Source organism: Ammospiza caudacuta, chromosome 11, assembly GCF_027887145.1.
Source record: "Ammospiza caudacuta isolate bAmmCau1 chromosome 11, bAmmCau1.pri, whole genome shotgun sequence".
NCBI classification, from domain to species: Eukaryota; Metazoa; Chordata; class Aves; order Passeriformes; family Passerellidae; genus Ammospiza; species Ammospiza caudacuta.
The window spans coordinates 18,886,498-18,905,051 of record NC_080603.1 but is presented as its reverse complement, the minus strand read 5'-3'; the positions used below and the strand labels follow the sequence as shown (position 1 = coordinate 18,905,051).

At 49.4% G+C, this 18,554-nt stretch overlaps 1 protein-coding gene across 1 annotated transcript in view; it reads right to left on the bottom strand.

Annotated features, from left to right (window-relative positions):
• The window catches only part of DIS3L2 (DIS3 like 3'-5' exoribonuclease 2), a 180,457-nt gene that overhangs the window by 6,829 nt on the left and 155,074 nt on the right, over positions 1-18,554 (bottom strand). The window contains exons 16-17 of the mRNA XM_058812219.1: positions 3,045-3,228; positions 1,802-1,888 (exon numbers count right to left, since the gene is read on the bottom strand). Coding sequence (XP_058668202.1) covers positions 1,802-1,888; positions 3,045-3,228 — 271 coding nt within the window. The remainder of the gene's footprint in view (positions 1-1,801; positions 1,889-3,044; positions 3,229-18,554) is intronic.

Here is an 18,554-nt window from a genome sequence, read left to right as displayed (position 1 = left end):
CCTTACCACCAGCCTGGGCCCCTCAGTGCCTGTGCTCTGCAGCTGCCAGCACTCAAATCTGTCCTCTCCTCCATAAGGGATCACGACATCCAGCAGGATGGGGCTGATTCTTCCATCTGCTCTCATGCTGGTGGCAGACAGCAAAAAATTACTCCTCTCAGGGAAAGCTCCTTCCTTCCTTGGAAGCTGTTTGCCCCCTTCCAAATGTTTTGCCTATCATGGGAGTGTGCCAGGCAGCAGGTTTGCCACGTATGGGTGGACTGAACAACACACCTGAACACACAGGCACCTTTGTCTTCTGATGATGGAATGAGACTAATTCCTGGCAAAATCACATCTTGTGGAGTATCTCCTTTAAAAGTGCCTCTTTCTCTGTCTGGTATCTACTCTGCAGAAGACTTCATCCCCAAAACCTTGACAGCTCTTTCATGTCATGAAATCTAACATATTCACAAGGCTAAATCTTAATGAGACACACTGAGTGGTATCTGAAATCACTCCCACTGCTTCTCCAACCACAGTCTCAGGAGACCATAACAGCAAGATCTCAGCAAGTCCATGGGTCCCCAAAAGCCCATCTCCTCCTTGGTGCCACTGCAGAACTTTCTCCTTGCTCATCCATCCTGGCCAGCAGCCAGGCTTGCTCCATGTGCTGCTACTGGCAAAGGCAGACTTGTGCCACAGTCAGCAGGACCAGAGAGGGAATCAAAGGAACTCATGTCATCAGTGCACCTTCCACCAGAAAAGGAGGATGTGACAGAAGGGACAGGATAACCCAAAGCAGGATACAGGATCTGGGACAACACATCCAGCTCCAGAGGACACTTCCTGCCCTTTACAAAGCAGCCCTCCTGAGCTGGACCCATGTGAGAGGATGATTTACCAAACAGCCTCATAGCCCAGCGCCGTTTGCAAACAAGCAATAAGTCCCGGAAACACAGCAGGACTTCAGGCACTGCTAATGAGTAAATGAAGCAAATAAGCTAATTACAAGAGTGACAGTGAAATGAGTGATGTTGGGAAGATGATTCATTCCTGCAGTGATAAGCAGGCCACAGCAGAGAGATCATTTCAGGAACCTGCCCCTTCTCCCCACGGGGTAGGACTTTCCTCAGAAGAGGTTGTGCCGTGCCCAGCTGCAAATGCAGCTGATGCCTCACAAAAACTTTTCATGATGGTGATAAACACCCAAGTAAGTGTCCTGAGCTACAGATGCACTAAACATGACAACTGGTGTGAGCAGCACAAGCCTCCACAGCAGAGACTGTCAAAGAAAGCCACCTGGGCTGGAGGGAGACTGAAGGGTTTCCAGAACTTTCCTTCTTCCAAGAGCAGGTACCAGACTGTGCCTATGGCCAGCTGCACACCCCTACTCTTAATTCCTTCTTTGGACCAGTTGGGATACCATGATGTGAAGAAATGACACAAACATGAACCATGAAGGCCACCCCAGCTGTTCACAGGGCTGGGTCCTTGTGAGTCTGCTAACAGCCCTCATGCAACTTCAAGGGTGAAATATCCCAACCAGGAATAACAGGGACACTGTGGGCAGTGAGGAAAGACTCAGCCTGACCTTGCCATCCAGTGAAGCTTTGTTGCTCCAGTGCCTCCAGTTCCAGCTGCACAGGGCTGGAGGCACTAGAGGAAGCTGCTGGCAGCCCTGGAACACCACATTCAGTATTCATTCTCTCCTTCTGTGTGCAACAACCAGCCTGGTAACTCAGAAGGGACAAGGATTGAAGATAAAGCCACAGCAGAAAGCTGCAAGCAGACATGCCCAACAGCACAGCGTTGTTCTCACCTGCATGGGCCTGGAGAACATGTAGGTCAGCACTTCTTTCCTTGCTCTGGAATATTTGTCAGCACCAAATGTTTCACTTAAGCTTTTCTGGAGGAGAAAAGAGAGAGCATTCAGTGTTGACATGTTATGGTGGTAAAGGGACCCAGGCAGACCTTACTGATGGTAACAGCAGCCTGTCAAAGCCAATTTCCCCTTCTTCCTGAAAATCCCCTTGTAAGCCAAAAGGTGCACATGAAATTGGGCTTTGCTGTGGTCCCAGCAGCCCCAGGTAGGACTGCACACACAGTCCTGAGCACTGGCTCTCCTCCTGGGGTCAGTGGCAGGGAGCACCAGGGCATGGGGACTGCTGGCTCTGCCCCAGTTGTGCAGTGTGACAGAGAGGATGCAAACCCTCTCCTGACTCGTGCCTGGCTCCCATCCAGCTGCTGAGAACTTCAGCACAGGGACTAATGGGACTCTGGGGAGACATGGATATGGGAGGTCACTGCCTGGGGGTAGCAGTGAGGAAGGGCTGGAGGGTTCAAAGTGCAGGAGAGGAGCTGAGTGAGCAGCCTTGCCTCTGCTGATATAGGCTAGGCACAGCAATCAGGGAAAGCAGTCCCAGCTGCTGGAGGGGCGTGCAGGAGCCAGCAGGGATGGGATTAACAGAGGATTATCCACAGTCCAGTTGCGGTGAGTAAAGAAAATTCTGGAAGCTGCGCGGTGCTGTTCAGCTGGAGTTCAGCCTCAGGACATGCTCAGCACAGGAGTGGTTGGACACTTCTTGCCCTGGCTGCATCTGACCTTTCCCAGCACTGCTTTCTAGTGCTTCCCAGTCAGCCCACTTCCCACCCTGCCCTCTCTGAGACCTGCACCAGCCCAGACAGAAACAGCCCCATGCAGAGCTACTTTCCTTGTGCTATGGAGCAAATTCCCTGCCCACAGAAGGAAATCTGGGTGTCCCAGTGAGTGCTCCTGCACTGAAACATCCTTCCCATTGCAGGGAGGGCAGTGCAGGGGTCACTTGCAAGGTCCTTCCCACCCTGCTCTAATCTCTGTGCACAACATGGCTGACCAGGCCAGGTGGGCCACCCCTGCCCAGTGCTAATGGGATCAATAGTGGGTGAGGGAGGTGTTTTGTTTTGGCATGGCATAGCTGTCAGCTGTGCTTGGGCAGAGAGGGCCAGGGAATGAAGCACACACTGCCACGAGCATGCCATCACATAGCTGCCCACCCTTGTCCCCACAGCCCTGGGGGACTCACATGCAGGGTCCCCGCGCTGCTGAAGTCGATCTCGAGGCCGACTTGGTTGCAGAAGTCCATGAGGTCTTTCAGCAGCTTGGTTTGGGGCGGGGGGTGGCGGCGCAGGAAGGCCTGCTCGGGGAAGGAGCGGTAGATCTGATGGGCCACAGCCATGTTTGCCAGCAGCATGAACTCTTCCACCAGCCTGCGGCACGAGAAAAACAACCCCAGGCCCAGGTTAGACAGGGGAGCCCCTGGGAAGCCAAGCCAGTCCACAGTGATGGGAACTAATATGACACAGGGGACAGGGGAGCAGCTTGTAGTTGCTGACATAAGCACAGATTAGCTGTGAGATTGCAGCAAATCCCCCCCAAATTCTCACTTTCTAGTGGAGGTTTCCCCAGGGACTCAGAGTAAGCTGTCCTGCTGGCGCAGACAAGCAGAAGTCAGTGATAAATTGACAGCTTAAATTAGGATAAAATAATCTCCCTTTAGGTCATTTTATCTCCTGAAACGCTTGACAAGCAAAACAAACGCTGTGCGAGAGATAGCACAGAAAACGAACACACATCTCTGTCTTCCTGGGCCAGAGCAAACAGCGCCTCGCTTGCTCCCCATCCCCAGCTCCACATGTGTGGCCAGGCCCAGGCTCTGAGCCCTGCCCCACGCCAGGCTCCCACCCATAGCTCTGTCCCCAGGCAGGACAAGCCACCAGCGCTGCTCCAGCAGGGCTGCCTTTGGCATCCAGGGACTCCACAGGCTCCTCCATACAATCTCCAGAGTGCTGGGGTATTCCAGGCTGGGCTGAGCCCCTCACTTTCCACTCTGAATGTTCATGCATTGAATGGAAACCTCTGGGGTTGCACAGTGCTCAGGAAAGCAATCCCAGCACTGAGGATCATCTTTGGCATCTGTATGGGCTGTGCTACCAGCAGCAGGGCTGTGCCACGGGGGACTTGTTTAACTGGGCTTGATAAGCCAGAGATGTGCTTAACTGGGCTTCCTGCTATTTCCTGCACATATTCCCAGGGCTCCTAACTGGTGCTAATTGCCAAAAAAGATAATAGATTTACAGAAGCAACCTCATCCCCCCAACAATGCCTGAGTGAGCTATTGCTGGTTGTGCCAGCCCAGCCCTGTTGCTCCTGCAGGCAAAGCAGTGATTTTGCAGGGCTGGTTGGGGGACCAGGGCTGCAGCCAAGGGTTCCTGCAGCTCCCAACCCTGGCCACTGCTGGGGAGACTGGCCAGGTGAGATGTGCAAGGTGCTGCACTCCTGGGGTACTCCTACAGCAGTCATACATTCTCAGCCTGGGAGTACTTGCCAAGAACTAGAAAGAGAAAGGAAATAAAGGCAAGCCCAGAGGAGAAATAAGCACCTGAGAGTGATCATCAGCAGTAGAAATATTAGTCTTTAATGGGAAGGAGCTCCCTTATTAAGAGCCCTGTGGATTCTCACAGAGGGTTTTGTGCCAGAGGCCAACACTTGAGGCCCCACAGGGAGGGCAGGAGGGACAAGGGCAGTGTGGGCAGGGCAGGAGCAACACGGTCTAAATGGGAATGGGCTGCCTGCCCTGTCCCCTGGAACACTGGCCCATGGGGACATGCTGCCAAAGGCCAAGGGCTGGGTCGCAGGTGGGCAATGCTGAGCAGGATCAGGACAACTCCTGAGGGGCCACTTCAAGGGGGCTGAGCCAGGCTCTCGCTGCTCCTGTGCAGCAGAACCGGCAGATGGCAACCTCGGTCCCTCTACGGCCACTGGCTCCGGGGGGTCCGGGGTCCGGGACAGTGTGGGACAGCATGGCCCGAGGGCACGGGGCACCCCGGCCGTGGGACAGCTAGTGGCAGCCAGCGGGTCATGGCATGGCCATCCCCATCTCCTGAGAGTGGGGGTCACCGAGCAGCACGTGGGGAGCACGGCCTGAGGACAGGTGTGAGGCTGGGCCAGCCCATGCTCACACCTGGGAAGCCCCTTCTGCCCGAGCCAGGTCACAGCGAGGTACAGAAAACAGGGCAGGCTGCAAAAGGCTGCAGCTCTCCTTCCCATGGGCTTTGGTGCAAGCAGAGGGAGGCACTTCCAGCATCAGCCTCAGCTACACAGATGCACACTTGGGCAAAGGTTGGCCATGGAGTCCCCCTGCATCTCCCTTGAACTGCAGCCTCTACAGAAAGAAGATGCAAGCCCATTTTTAAGGACAAAGCAATAAACACCTGTGAACAAAATCTCCTCCTTGTCATAGGCAACATGTGTTCATTGCAAGTCTCAGAGAAGAACACTGTGAGCAAATGCTGCAGCAGACCCTGGTGTGTCTGTTCCTGACAAGCACGGGAGCGTAAACCCTTCATCTCCCATCTACAGTGACACTTTTGGCTGGATGCAATTTCCACCTGATTATTGACTTCTGCATTTTGTTTTATCATTCTGTGGCTTGGGCTTTTACAATTTCCAGGACATATCTTTGTTCTGATGTTGGAGGTACTAAATGGAAGCACATACCTGAGCACCCTCCTGCCAGGGATGCTTTTATTGTTGAAGTAAAACTAACAGCACATACTACCCACTCTGCTCTGCAAAATCTCTTACCCTGGGAAGCACCCAGGAGCTTTGCACCTATGACAGGGTGTGCAGGATGCAACCATGGATATTCAGAATTGAAAAGCTATTCTTGCTCTCTCACCCAAAGGCAGAGACAGGCTCTCGGAGATGCATCTGCAGCTCAGGCTTTCAAGGATCAGGTAACACGGATAAGGTTGGACACTCCTCTATCTGGGAGGAAAGGAAGCCCCAGGATCTGATGGGTTGGTTTGTGTCAGCTCAGAGTAACAAACCAGAGTGCCCTGGGAAGGCTGCAATGCCCTGGGGGCTGATGCCAAAACCCCCTGCAGGGACAGAGGGTCCTTCCCAGCTCTGGATCACTGCAGGGTCATGGAGCTGCTCCCCAAATGCACCCTGCTGCAGCATTCCTGCAAGCTTGAAAGGGAAGAAGAGTGTGGGGCTGCTCTATAATTCCTAGTCAGATTTGCTCTAAACATCAGGAGTTCAGGAAGAGAAAGCAGCTTTCAGTAGGCAAAGTCACAGCTGGGGTAATCCAGAGCATGTGAGAGCTCACCAGGGTCAGAGGGAACAGGGAACAGGAGACAGTGAAGGTGCTGGCACCTGTGATGGGAGTTAAGCCACGCTACCTGTTCCAGCAGAGCAACAGAGTCTGGGGTTCAGGACACAGACAGGAGACAAGATCTGCATGAAACAGCTAAATGTGATGACCTCAGTGCACCTGAAAGGAAAACCTTAATCCCGAGAGGAGCTCACACTGTGACTGCATGGGATGTTGGTGACTCAGGAGGATGAGCCAGGGATAGGACTGCCCATGAAGCCAGCAAGGCTTCAGGTGCTGAGGAGCTGGAGGGCACAGCAAAGCTGCTGCCTTCCTGCCCTCCCCACGTGGCCTTTCAGTTGCACTTTTAGCTCATGTTTTCACCAGGGCTTCAACTAAGCAAGCACTACACTGTGGCTTGGAGAAAAGCAATGAATGCTGGGCTGGTGGGAGCAGAGGTTGGCTGGCAGAGCATGGACCCAGCCCAGTGGCTGCTGCTGATGCTGCTGGGAGCTGTGCTGAAGCCCTGCTAACTTGTCAGCAGGTCAAACGACAAGAGGTTTTGGGGTTTCTGTGGGTTTTTTTCTTAAAACAGCCCAGCTTGGAGTCTGGCTCGGTGCAGCTGGCAGACAGGAGTACAAAGAAAAATATTTAATGGCTAAAAAAATGGAGACAGAAAGACTGGTCCATCTGAACACGCGCTGAATGAATCCCATGTGAAATGCATTCTAACGCCATCGCTACAGTTTCCTCTGGATTAGCTGAGCTATCCTTGGCTCCTGGCTCCATAAAATCCCATAAACAATCTGATCTGAACTTTTGCCCTTTCTGTGCTGATGTGAGGCTTCCTCGGCCATCCCACAGACAGGGCTAGGGGTCAACAGGTGGCTGTCCCTCCATAGGTGCCTACAGATCCCAGCTGTCCTGCTAACCAAGCTGCAGGAGGGAGCATTTCCAAACATGTTCCATGCATCATTTAACACGTGAGGGCAAGGAGAGGGAGGGATGGGATGGCTTTTGAGCTCTCTAATATGTACATCTCCTGTCAGCTCTTTCAATATCCAAATTTTGCTTGTGAGTTATGTGGATGAAACTCATCCTCAGCCTGCCTTATGCAAGAGGTCAGCTGGAGTGTATGGGCTCACACTCACCCAAGTTTCAAATGTGACCAAGGCATGCCAGTGCCTACACCTCACCAACTTCTGGGGAGATTTCAAGCTCCTGAGATGTTCTTAAACACAAGTCTTGGTGTTTTTCAAAGTATTTTTGATAGTCATAGCTTCTGTAGGGAAACAGTCACCTATGAAACCATTCACTGAAGAGGACTGATGATATCTTCATTACATCCCAAAACTTAAGCTAGTGGGCTGTAATTCCTCTCAGACAACTCCTGCCAGTACCAAACATCTATGGGATGTGGAGAGAGGAACTGCACATTCAGACCCTTGACCTGCTTTAGTATCAGCATTACTATTTGCTCCATTAAATGTTAGGTAGACCCTTCCCAACCTCCAGATAGCAACCTTGAAAAACTACTGATGTCCTCAGCAAGTTGTTTGGTTGATGGCAAATAAAATAATGTTTTTTCATGGCAAATCTGCAAAGAGAGGCAGGGCAAGTAAAATGCCCGTTTGGCTGCTTGTCTCCATGGCAATGCAGCTAGGCTGCACAGCAGCCATCCAAGTGTCCACTCTCCCTGATTAACTTGACAAATGACATTAGCTAAAAAGGGTTTGCTCAAAGGGAGAGACAAGGAGTACTTTGTGTGCAATCCAGTAAGTGCAGGAAGGAGGCAGGCAGCTTCCTTAAAGCAAAAGGACACTAAAATACCTGCTGTTCCAGCAGGGTAACAGACCCAGGACTTCAGAGCAAGGGGCAGTGAGGTGGGGCTGGACAGATGAGCCCAGCTGTTCCCCCATAAACCCTTCCAAACCTCCATCCTCTCCTGCAAGATGTAACTGATGGGTATATCCAGGTGTTGGAAGAGTTATCACAGCTGAGGTGTGAGAGATAAACCCAAAACACCACACAGCCCTTCCATGGCAGGGTTCTTTGCTTCTGATGGGCTGGAGAAGTGTAGCTCATTGTGGAAACCTGCTCCCAAAAGGACGCAGCTGAACTGTTCTGAGCTGGAGTCTGAGCCCCCCTTCCAATGGTGGTCCCACTGGCTGGGTGAGCTGCCACCAAGCAAATCCCCAGCATTCTTCCAGCAGTTCAGACTAGAGCCAAATGTGACCAACCTCTTCTGCAAGGGTTACCAAACTTCTTTCTCCTAACCCATCACAATATCTCATCTGCTCCTCTCCATCTTGTCTCTCTCTCATAGCACGCACTCCCTCCTACAAAAGGAACAAGATTTCTGCTGTTCAAATTTCTTCCTATCTACAGATAGATTTACCATCCCAGATCAGCATGGGTTAGTGCTTCAACCTGCAGTCAAAGGCATCCTGTTTCTCAGCCCATATCTATGTGCCTGCCTCAGGTGTGTCCAGCTCCGTGCTGGGTCCAAGCAGGGTTAGGACAGTATAGCTTTGAGAGCATCACACTTGAACCAAACAGTGTCATGGAAAGCTGGTGCTGAGAAAGGCAGCCCTGATGTGTCTGTGTGTGTCTGAGAGAGCTCTAAAGACACTGATGGATTTATGCTCCCTTGCTAAGGGCAGTACACTGCTGGGAGCCCCTGCTCTCTGCTGGCTTGGAAGGGATTATTGTTACAGCACAATCTCATACCAAACAGGAGATCTACAGCCACCCCCTGCGAATGGGACTCTAAATCCTGCTGCATTCACCCACAAAGTCACCTTCCACAGAAGGCTGCAAATAGTCCTGTTCACATCCAACAGGGGCAGCATCAGCTGAAGGAAAACAGTAAAGAAACAGCAGCAAGGCTCAACCAACAAACCCTCTCCCAAGGTGTTGGGTCCAAAGATGCTGGATGTGGTATGACTTTTTCTTCCTTAAATCGCGTTCGCTTATTTTTGATTACACCTCTTCCATGAAGCAGAGGAACTTGAGAGGTTTCTATAAAAGCTCTTCTAAAACCAACATTAGCTAATCCCACATCTCCTGAGAGTGCAGCCAATGACACAATTATGCTCTTTGGTGAGTAGATGGGCGGGCACTTCCAATGGCTCTTTTCCATGCAAATATATGCAAGAATAGTGTGCTGTTTTCTTGGTGACACTCTGCCTATCCAACAAACAGGAGCATCTTCAGCCATCCACTCTGGAATAGCACTGCTGCCTGAAGAGCCATGAAAATCAAATCTGCTATTATCCAAAAAAATTGGATTACAGAGTTACATATGAGCCTTGTAATGTTGGTGTGGAGCTCCTGTTGCCAATGACAGTTGCCAAAAGACCAAAAGATCTACTTTTTTTTTTGAAAGAAAAAGTAGTAAAAGGCAAGAATGCTGGCGGTTCCTGGCTTGATGAAAGTCATTTGTGCTCCTCTCACAGCTAGCAGTAGCCTTGTACAAAGCATAGCTGAATAATGGAATTACTCCACTTTCTGAGATTGCTCAATTAACTCTTGGTTAAAACTGCTACCATTGAAACTTGATGAGAATAGCAGCTCTGAGGCAGTTTTAGATTCATTTCTTACTAAGCTAGAATGGCTTTTCCCTATAATGAACACCCTTTCCGGGGTATAAAGAATGCCCTTTATATTAGCTATGGTGCCTTCCCAGTAATAGATGCCTACAACACAAATGCATGGGAGGGTTCTCTGAATACAAATGTCACTTATGGACCACTCTCACACCTTGAGGCTGGAAATGCCACAAGACTGCTCTCTTTGCTTTATCCAAATTATCTGTGGTACAGTGGAAAACTGTTTTAAGTTCTCAATGCTGACGCTGGGCTCCTGAAGGCATTTGGCATGATTACGAATTAATTGCTTAAAGCCTGATGTACTGGTCTGCACACAGGGATTAAGACTGCTAGAAAAACCTCAGCCATTTGACTGAATTTCTTTGAAATTATCAGCACCACTTTGCAGCCCTGTTAAATGAAATTGCTGAGTACATCTGGCAGCACAGCGTCAGGCCAGACGTCGCAGTGCTGGACGGCACAAGCGGCCACAGAGCCTTTGGGACCTCTTGGCTCTCAGCTATGTGGGTGGAAAAGGCCCCTTGCCCAGCCTGGAGTTCCTCACCCTCATCTGTGGTTCATATGGAAGGGATAAAGTCAATACCTGCCCGTCCTATCATCCTCCCTCCTGTCTGGATTCAAATGGCAAAGGAGGCATCCTCGGACTGAAGCGTTGGTGTTGCAGAGGATGCAGTCACTGCGGGCTGTGTCTCTTCATTAAAGGTTAATATGACTGCAGTCTGCTCCTTTCCATGCTAATTGGTGACAACCTTCAGACTCCTGGCATGGTGCTCAAGTGCTCCTCTGTGCCAAAACAGAGTTTTCAGCTGCTATGGGCCAGGGATGAAAGCTTAGACCTGCATGCATGTGCTGGGCCACACAGGATGGGGAGGCACAACTTCAGCAGGCTCCCTCAGCCTCAGCTCCACTGTTCTCCACAATCTTCTCACAATTACCACATTTTTGAGCCCAGGGCAAAGGACTTTACTCTCAGCATCACACACAGAGGAAGAACTCCATCCAGAAATGGCCTTCCTAGATCTAGACATCCCTTTTTTCATGGGCCCCAAAGAAGCCCCTGGAGTGCTGCTCACTCACAGTGGGCACACAGTCTCATATACGTCCCCTTCTAGGAATGTCTCCAGTCCTCAGGGCTGCCTGGCACTGCCACGCTGACCTCCTACTTGTGCTGGGTGTCAGCATCAATGTGACAGCAACGTTAAAAACCCTCCCTGAATGCACAACCCCTTCACCTTTGTGGGGAAGACAATGGGAAAGAGTTTGCAATCCTCCAGAAGCTGTGCAGTTGGGAATCCCAGTCCTGCTTTCCATAGATCTGTATCAGATCCAGTTTGTCTTTCCAAGGAGCCACCAGGTCTCTAAGATCTCAGCTCTCAGAGGCAGCTATGATGCCAAGAGCCCTGCTCCCATTCTGCAGAGTCACAGGGAAGGGATAAGGATGGATCACTAATGCACAGTGCTGTCCTCAACTACCGGGTCTCACGAGAGCAATGACACCTGGGCTGGCAATCCTTACATCTGGGAATGCATTAAGATGCTCCCAAGCAAGGGAGTGCCCAGCCACCTTGGGCCAGAGCAGGCACCTGAGACCTGAGTTTTCTCCAGCCCATGGTAATTTCGGGTGGGTGAATGAGCTCAGAGCCAGGCTGGGGCTGGGATGGGGCAGAGGAGAGAGGAAATACCTCACAGCCAGTGTCCAAGCTGGGCAGTCCACATTCCTGAGACGTGCAGTCTGATATGCCACTGGCTCCCAAAGCACAGCTTATGACAAGACACATAATATTAATGTCATCCAGAGTCTGGCTAGGAGGAGAATGGAAAGAATTCCTGAATGAATGCAGACAGTCCCTCTGCTGACGGGAAAGTCTCCAGCCCCACACATCAGGCCAGCACTGCCTGTTATCAGACTGCCTTTCCCACTGGAAGGAGGAAACAGGGATGAAAGGCACTTTTCCTCACCATTTAAAGTTTATGCAAGTGATTTATGGGTCACAAAAATTAGCAAGTGCGTTGCTGAGTGCTCCACACAGCAGCATGTGTTACGTGGCTGCTGACCAGAAATGCCAAGACCCATTAGGTGGAAGCAAAGGGCAGCATGATGGAAAGTTAAAGATGCTTTTTGCCGATTTAATTAATTAGCCAGGTCTTTTCTCCATCCCCTGCAGCCTTCATTAATGTAATGTTGAAGTGAAGAAATATTAACAATTCAGACAACACATTAATATTAACACAACACCTGCAAAATGCAAGTGTAAGTACATTAGGTAAACATGATCTTAAGCCATTGAGGCAGAAATAATATTCTGACATTTCCTAGCCTAAGTATCCTGCAGAGATACTGTCCATCACTTATGCTGCCTTATAAGCCATGGCCCCTAGTACATGGGGGCTCTTCATCTGTTACTAGTCCCTGAAATGATGAGAAAAACTTACATTTCCATTAAGATATTTACCCGTTCCATATGGAAAGTGTCTTACTAAAGCCATGTCATGAACCAGAAAGATCAGAAGGGATTTTTAAAAGGATTTTATCTCTGTGCCAGCAAGGGATGGAGATAAAACCTGAACCTGATAGCTTGTAAATATTAACCTACACTTGGGAATGCTCCAGAACATCAGCTTTCTATTATGGTGGTTTCATCTGAGACAAGTTTTCATTAAGGGAGGAACAAACAGTTAATCACCCAGAGAACTGATAGTGCCACAGGGAGTCACAGACTGCTAGAACCAGCCTTCCTGTTTCACATTCCCCATCAGCTACTGTTCTCCCAGACATTCCTGCTGAGGAGATATTCACATCCTGTGTGTGCTACACCCTTCAGCCTTTGGACTTGCTTTTTCCTAGTTTACCTGGCATCAAAGAGTTGATCACTTCCAAAGAAGGAGATAATCTGATGGTCAAGGGGGAAATAAAGAATACTGGATGAACATTCCAGACTAGAAGCATACTCTGAGATAGTCAATGACTGGGAGAGCATACATCTCCCAACCAGGATGTGACCCAGGGACAAACAAGGAGTCTGCAGAAACTCATTGAGAGATTAACAACAAAAGATAACAAAAAAAGTGTTCAAAATACCAAACCCACGGAAAGTAACCTACTTAATCTGGCAGCCAAAGCCAGTGGTGGCACAACAACTCAGCATACACCCCTGATGTTCATGAAGTGGAAGTCAGGCAGTGACTTGCTAAGTAATGCCCTCTTCTGGTGCAAGTCTCTGATCCAAGCAGTGCAGAGTAACTTCAAAGTTGCATTAAGCTGGCCTTTTACAGTTGAGTTCTAGCAATCCCCACCTTCAACTTTCTCACAGCCTCTCTGGGTGCTTGTTCCAGTTCTTAACCATGCTCACAAACATTGTTTGGGCTCTTGGGAAGGGACCTCCAGGAGAAGCAATCACCCAGACTGGCCAGCCTTCAGCAAGGGCATTGCCATTGCTCAAGAGAAACGCTGCAGATCAAGGCAATCAGAACGACCACTGGGACCACTGGTTCTGAGAATATCTGTGTCAGAAAAACACATGTAACTTAGCAAGTTCCCAAGGTCCCCAGCAGACAACACCCAAAGGTAGCTGCTCCCTGGCCATGGGATGCTCTGCTGGGGGTGCTGCTTTCCAGGCTCACAGCATTTCCATGGGTCAGGGCTCACAGCACTGCCCAGCATCGCTCTGGTTCAACCTCAGATTTGCAGTTGTAGCACTGAGTGTGGGCAGGTTAAGGGGAACAGTTGTATCAATACAGAGCGAGGGATCCAGCTGGCTCTGGCTGTATTATTCTTGGTCTGAAATGATTGCAAAGCAATCATGAACCTTCTGGTTACCAGGACTTTCAAAGACATGGAAACCCGAGGGGGAGGGAAGCAAGGTATGGGGGAACACTAACAGCAGATTGGGGTTAAAACAACTGATAAAAATTGGCAGGGAAATGAAAGGGAAATGGGCCACAGAGAATTTGGGGGGTGATGTTTTCTAAATATGCTACTGAAATACTCTGGATAACTTCTGCTTTCAAGCAGCCTCTTGGCAGATTACAATGTCCCAGAAGGTTTTATATCCAGCTCCTACGATCTTAAACTAAATATTAGGTGAGAAAAACATGCTTCTAAGGAAAAGTCAAACATAGCCCTGAGTGAAAAACAATGATCAGGAGAATGAACATATTGGGTTTGCTGAATATACAACCAATATCCATTTTCTTGCCCAAAAAATAAAGCCAAGGGAATAAAATGCAGAGATGAGCAGAATGGAAAAGCTGCAGGAAATTCAGGCAGTCTCCCCTCACCCCACATATTTCCCCAGGCAGGACTCTCACCCTGTCTGGCCTCAGCCAGCAGGCTTGGAGCTTTGCCTTGAATTCCTCAGAGAGCCTTACCCACTCTGCAGCAGGACAGGCTCAAGGTACAATGGGTCTTTTCCATCTGTAACTTCTCTCCCTTGACTTTTATGTGCATCGATTCAAAAGCTGTTTGATTTACTGATGCAGGGGCTGTGAAGAGTCTAGTTTGGTCTAAGGACAACCTGAGGTTAAAGGCAGCAGTGCAATTTCACCACCCTGTCCATTACAAGAAAATGTTCAGATCTGGATTTACAGTCATGTTCCAGTGAGCCCACACATCATGGCAGGCTAAAATTAGTCTCATTTTCACAATGGGATTGAGTAAAAATGGATCAACATCCCACTGGGGCTGGACACCCCATGGAGAAAGCCATGGGAGCGGGTCCTGAACGGCACCTTGGGGGGTGTGTGGCTGTGGGTGACAGAGAGCTCTTTGTCCCCAGATGGAGCTACTGCAGCCAGATGGCAGATGAGGATAGACGAGGCAGTTTCAATGAGACCATAACAAGTGAGGATGAGTGGCATGGGACCTATCACTGTAAGCAAGGGAGAATTGTATCCTTCAAGTCCAGAGATGGATATGATGACTCCAGAGCTGCACTGCAAGAAAGGACTTTGTAATGTGTCCCAGTCCCTCTAGTGTCTGCAAAGCATCAGATGCTGCTGGGTGAATTTAGCAAATACCTCCTTCCCTGATTGTCACAGTCATAACCTGGTTATTCCAGCTAGTTCCTCCACTGACTTTTATGGATCCCTCAGCTCCATTTAAGACCAGAGAAACCAAATCTAGATCCATGATGATATGCTGGAACTGCTCCTTTGGGTTAGTGTTTTATTAGACGAAAGGAAGCTTGGTTAAAATGAAGACCTAGGTGCAATGAAGAACTCTTGCAATGTTACCTTGCAGCTCTTCCACAGTTCAGCAGCACAGATCAACCTCCTGAAAAAAATCTACCATCACAAGAAAGCAGACACACAGATCTGTCAGCACATTTGTGCTGCTGAAACTTACGGATCTCAGCACTGGATCATGGTAAGATTTGCAACACTGTCATCTTGCAAAGCCTTGGCAGTGCCTTTTAATCCTTGGAAAAGGAGTACTTCAGGCATCAGTTCTTGACTTTGCATTTGAATGTTGCAAAGCCAAAACAACAACGTCTCTTGGAGCACAGGGCATATCCTAAGACGCCCTGGAGCTTTCTTGTCCTACAGACATTGAGTAGCAATCTCCAAATGACAAAACAGAAATAAAACCATATATCCTCACGCTTTGGTGAGCCTCCAATCCAAGCCTGACAGATACCTGGCTATGAGTGCTGTGTCTCTCAGACTGCTTAGCACTTGAATAAACAGGGGAAATGTACATTTAGAAGAAGCCCGGGTTTATCCCTTTCTCTTCCAATGAGCCCTATTAACTCTTGGGGAAAAATCCTTTTTCCCCTTTGAGACATGTGTACCCTGTCTGTCACCAGCAGGCCTGGTGTTGTGTAAAGTAACCAATGAGCAGGAAAAGCCCAAATTAAACCCCAAAATCTTCAGTGACCCCAAGCCTGGAGCCAGCGATTGACCTGCTTGTTCTTACTGTTTCTTCCCTTATCATTTCCTGTAATTGGAAGAATAGGGATGATATTGCCTGTTCTCTTGATCCCTTAGTCATCCCAAACCATTGAAGTATCTCTTGAATGCCCTTGGACTTGTTGCAACATCATTGCTGCCTACGTGAAAAATCAATAATGGACCATATCTGAGGGCCATACCAGGTGGGAAGTTTTCACTTTTATAACTTGGCCTCAGGGAGACAGCAGACTTCCCTAAGGAGTGGGTCTAATCTATGTATTGGGCCTTTGGCTCTCTACCAAAGGTTACTCAATAACATCCAAGTAAAAGCTTTGGAAGCTTCCTCCAACTGATCAACCTGCTGAATCTGGACAGTTGAGAAGGATGGTGAAGCTCCATCAGATACCCTTCACTGACCAGTTTCAGCAGGGGACAAACCCACTCAGAACCACTGCCTGCAGCAGCAACATGACTGTGCCAAGAGGTGTTAAGAAAGGGGACACACAATAGTTAAAACAGACAATCCAAGTACCTGGAAAAGGGAAGGGATTACAAGAATCTGGTAACCACCACAGGGGATACAACAGCTTCTCTTACTGCCCACACTTCATGTGCTCACTTACTGCTGTCTGGACATGATAGACCCAGCCGCTTCTGTGGATGCCTGTGGGAGCATGTCCCTCCACAGCAAGGGAGGCACCAACCCCACTTCAGCCTGGCCTTGCTCCATATCACACCAAGACAGATCCCATATGGAAAGGAAACAGTTCGGGAGCGAAGCATGGATGGGCTGAATGTCAAAGCATGGGAAATACAGCTTAGGGTACGTGCAATCCAGGCACATTATACCCTCTTTGAAACTCACTCTCCCATTGTTATTTAACATCCTGAAGTTTCAGCCAGAGACTCCCATCCGCGCCCCAAACTGGCCTGGGTATGGCTGGGAAGAATAAAGGGAGCTTGAAATGAACTGTGGAAAGATTTAAGTGCTCTAACTGCTGCTTTCCAATACAATTTTCCACTTGGGGCAGGGGAAGGGAAGGAGGAAAGCCTGACAGTAGTTTAGAGCCAGTCACAATTGTGACAGGTTCTTCTTTTCCATTTCCAACCAGCTCACAGGCAGGAGGAGCACTTTAATTTCCATTAATTATCACAGCCTTATTCCAGCCCAGGGTTTCAGAGCAGCAGTGGCAAACTCTTAGGACCTGTGAGGAGCAGGTCCTGCCTCAAAGTGTGCTATACTACCCAGTGCACTAAAACTCTATAATTCATGGAACCAAAAGCTACTGCAACTCTTCCTAGAGTACCTCAGTTTGCAGCTACTGAAGGCAGTACAAGGGCATCTCCTGTAGGCAGCACCAGTTCTGTCAGAGAAGAGGATCACACAAACAACTTCTTGCACTCCAGACTCTGAGAACAGGTTAACAGCCATTTAACAGATGGATCTCTTGCACACCCAAGCTGTACACACAGAAAAAAAGGAGATTAACAGAGGAGTAGATTACTTCTGCCTCCTCCCTGGCAACCAGAGACTCCTGTTGTAACTCTACCGCCACGTGAAGTTTATGGCATTTATCACTACTGATCACTGGATACACAGCCTCAAAGTGCAGGCGTGGTGTTTAGGGAGATGCAGGCAGCTCAAACACACAGTCCTCATGCAACTGGGGCAAAACTCTTATGAAATATTGCTACGTGGTTTCTCCCACTTTTTGGCTTCATTACAAACTATCAATGAACATTATTTAAAAATAGCTGTTACATTATTTAAATAGCTGTTAACATTATTTAAAAATAGGGACTAAGATGCCCTGCACAGGCACATGCTGCCCCCTGTCCCTTCCTGCTCCTCTGCCAACAGGATCCATCCTCAGCTGGTCTTCCCTGCTGATACCCAGTCGCTGCTTCTACCCACTCCCAGCACCCAGCTGCAGGTACCATCCCCTCATGCTCACTGATGACAAAATGTGCCATTCTCCATTCCCCAGCTGACACCAGACCTTTCCAGAACTGCCCCCTCTGACACTCACAGGTATTTTGGCACTGAGTAACGAAAGCAGGGAGATGCTGCTGCTGCCGCTGGATGCAGCCAGACCTGCTTCCCAGGGACCCCACAGTCACCCCAGCAGATGCTGGTGAGCATGAGGGATTCAGGTGCTTCATGGCTCTGAGTGGAAAATGAGCCCAGCCACAAGCCCTGTTTCCCTGCCTGCACCACCTGAACAGCTGATCCCTCCAGCTGTGGCAAATCTACCAGTCTGGAGCAGGTGAGGGGCAAGCCTACATCTGCATGGACACATCCAAAAGGAGGAAGGAGGACTGACTATGAATTAAAATTTAGAGTGACTGGGATAGCTCACACAGCAGCTCCACATTCAGCTCTGAGTCACACAGGATCCAGCCTGGGGAGCAATTACTGGTGCACAAAAGCTCTTGAGCTGCAACAAAAGAATGGCAAGGAGCTTCTCATCAAAACCCCTTGAAATCTTTATCTTGCCCACTTAGGCTTGGGAGGATACTTCCTTCTGCTAAGAGAAGTGAAGCCTCAGCAGAGCATTTGGGATGCTGGAGAGGAAATGTCCAGTCAGGGGTGAACAGCAGCCACTGCAGCACAGCAGCAATGACAGCCCTGACAACATCATCCCATTCCCATGCCAGCACTTGGGACTACAGGAACTACACTCCATTAGGAACAAGCTGTTCCCCTAATTCAGTCCTCCTAACTCCTCTGTTAAAACATTTTCCTGAAACTGTGTAGGACTTTGACTAAGCAAATGCACTTTGGCATCTGAATTCAGCCCTCTAGCTGCCCGTGCATCACCCCCTGCAAGCCCAGCCTGGACTACTGAGAGCCACATGGCAAGAGGAAATCCCCAAACCACAGACTGCTCCCAAATCAGGTCTGTAGCACCAAGGAGCTCCCCACACTTCAACCCTC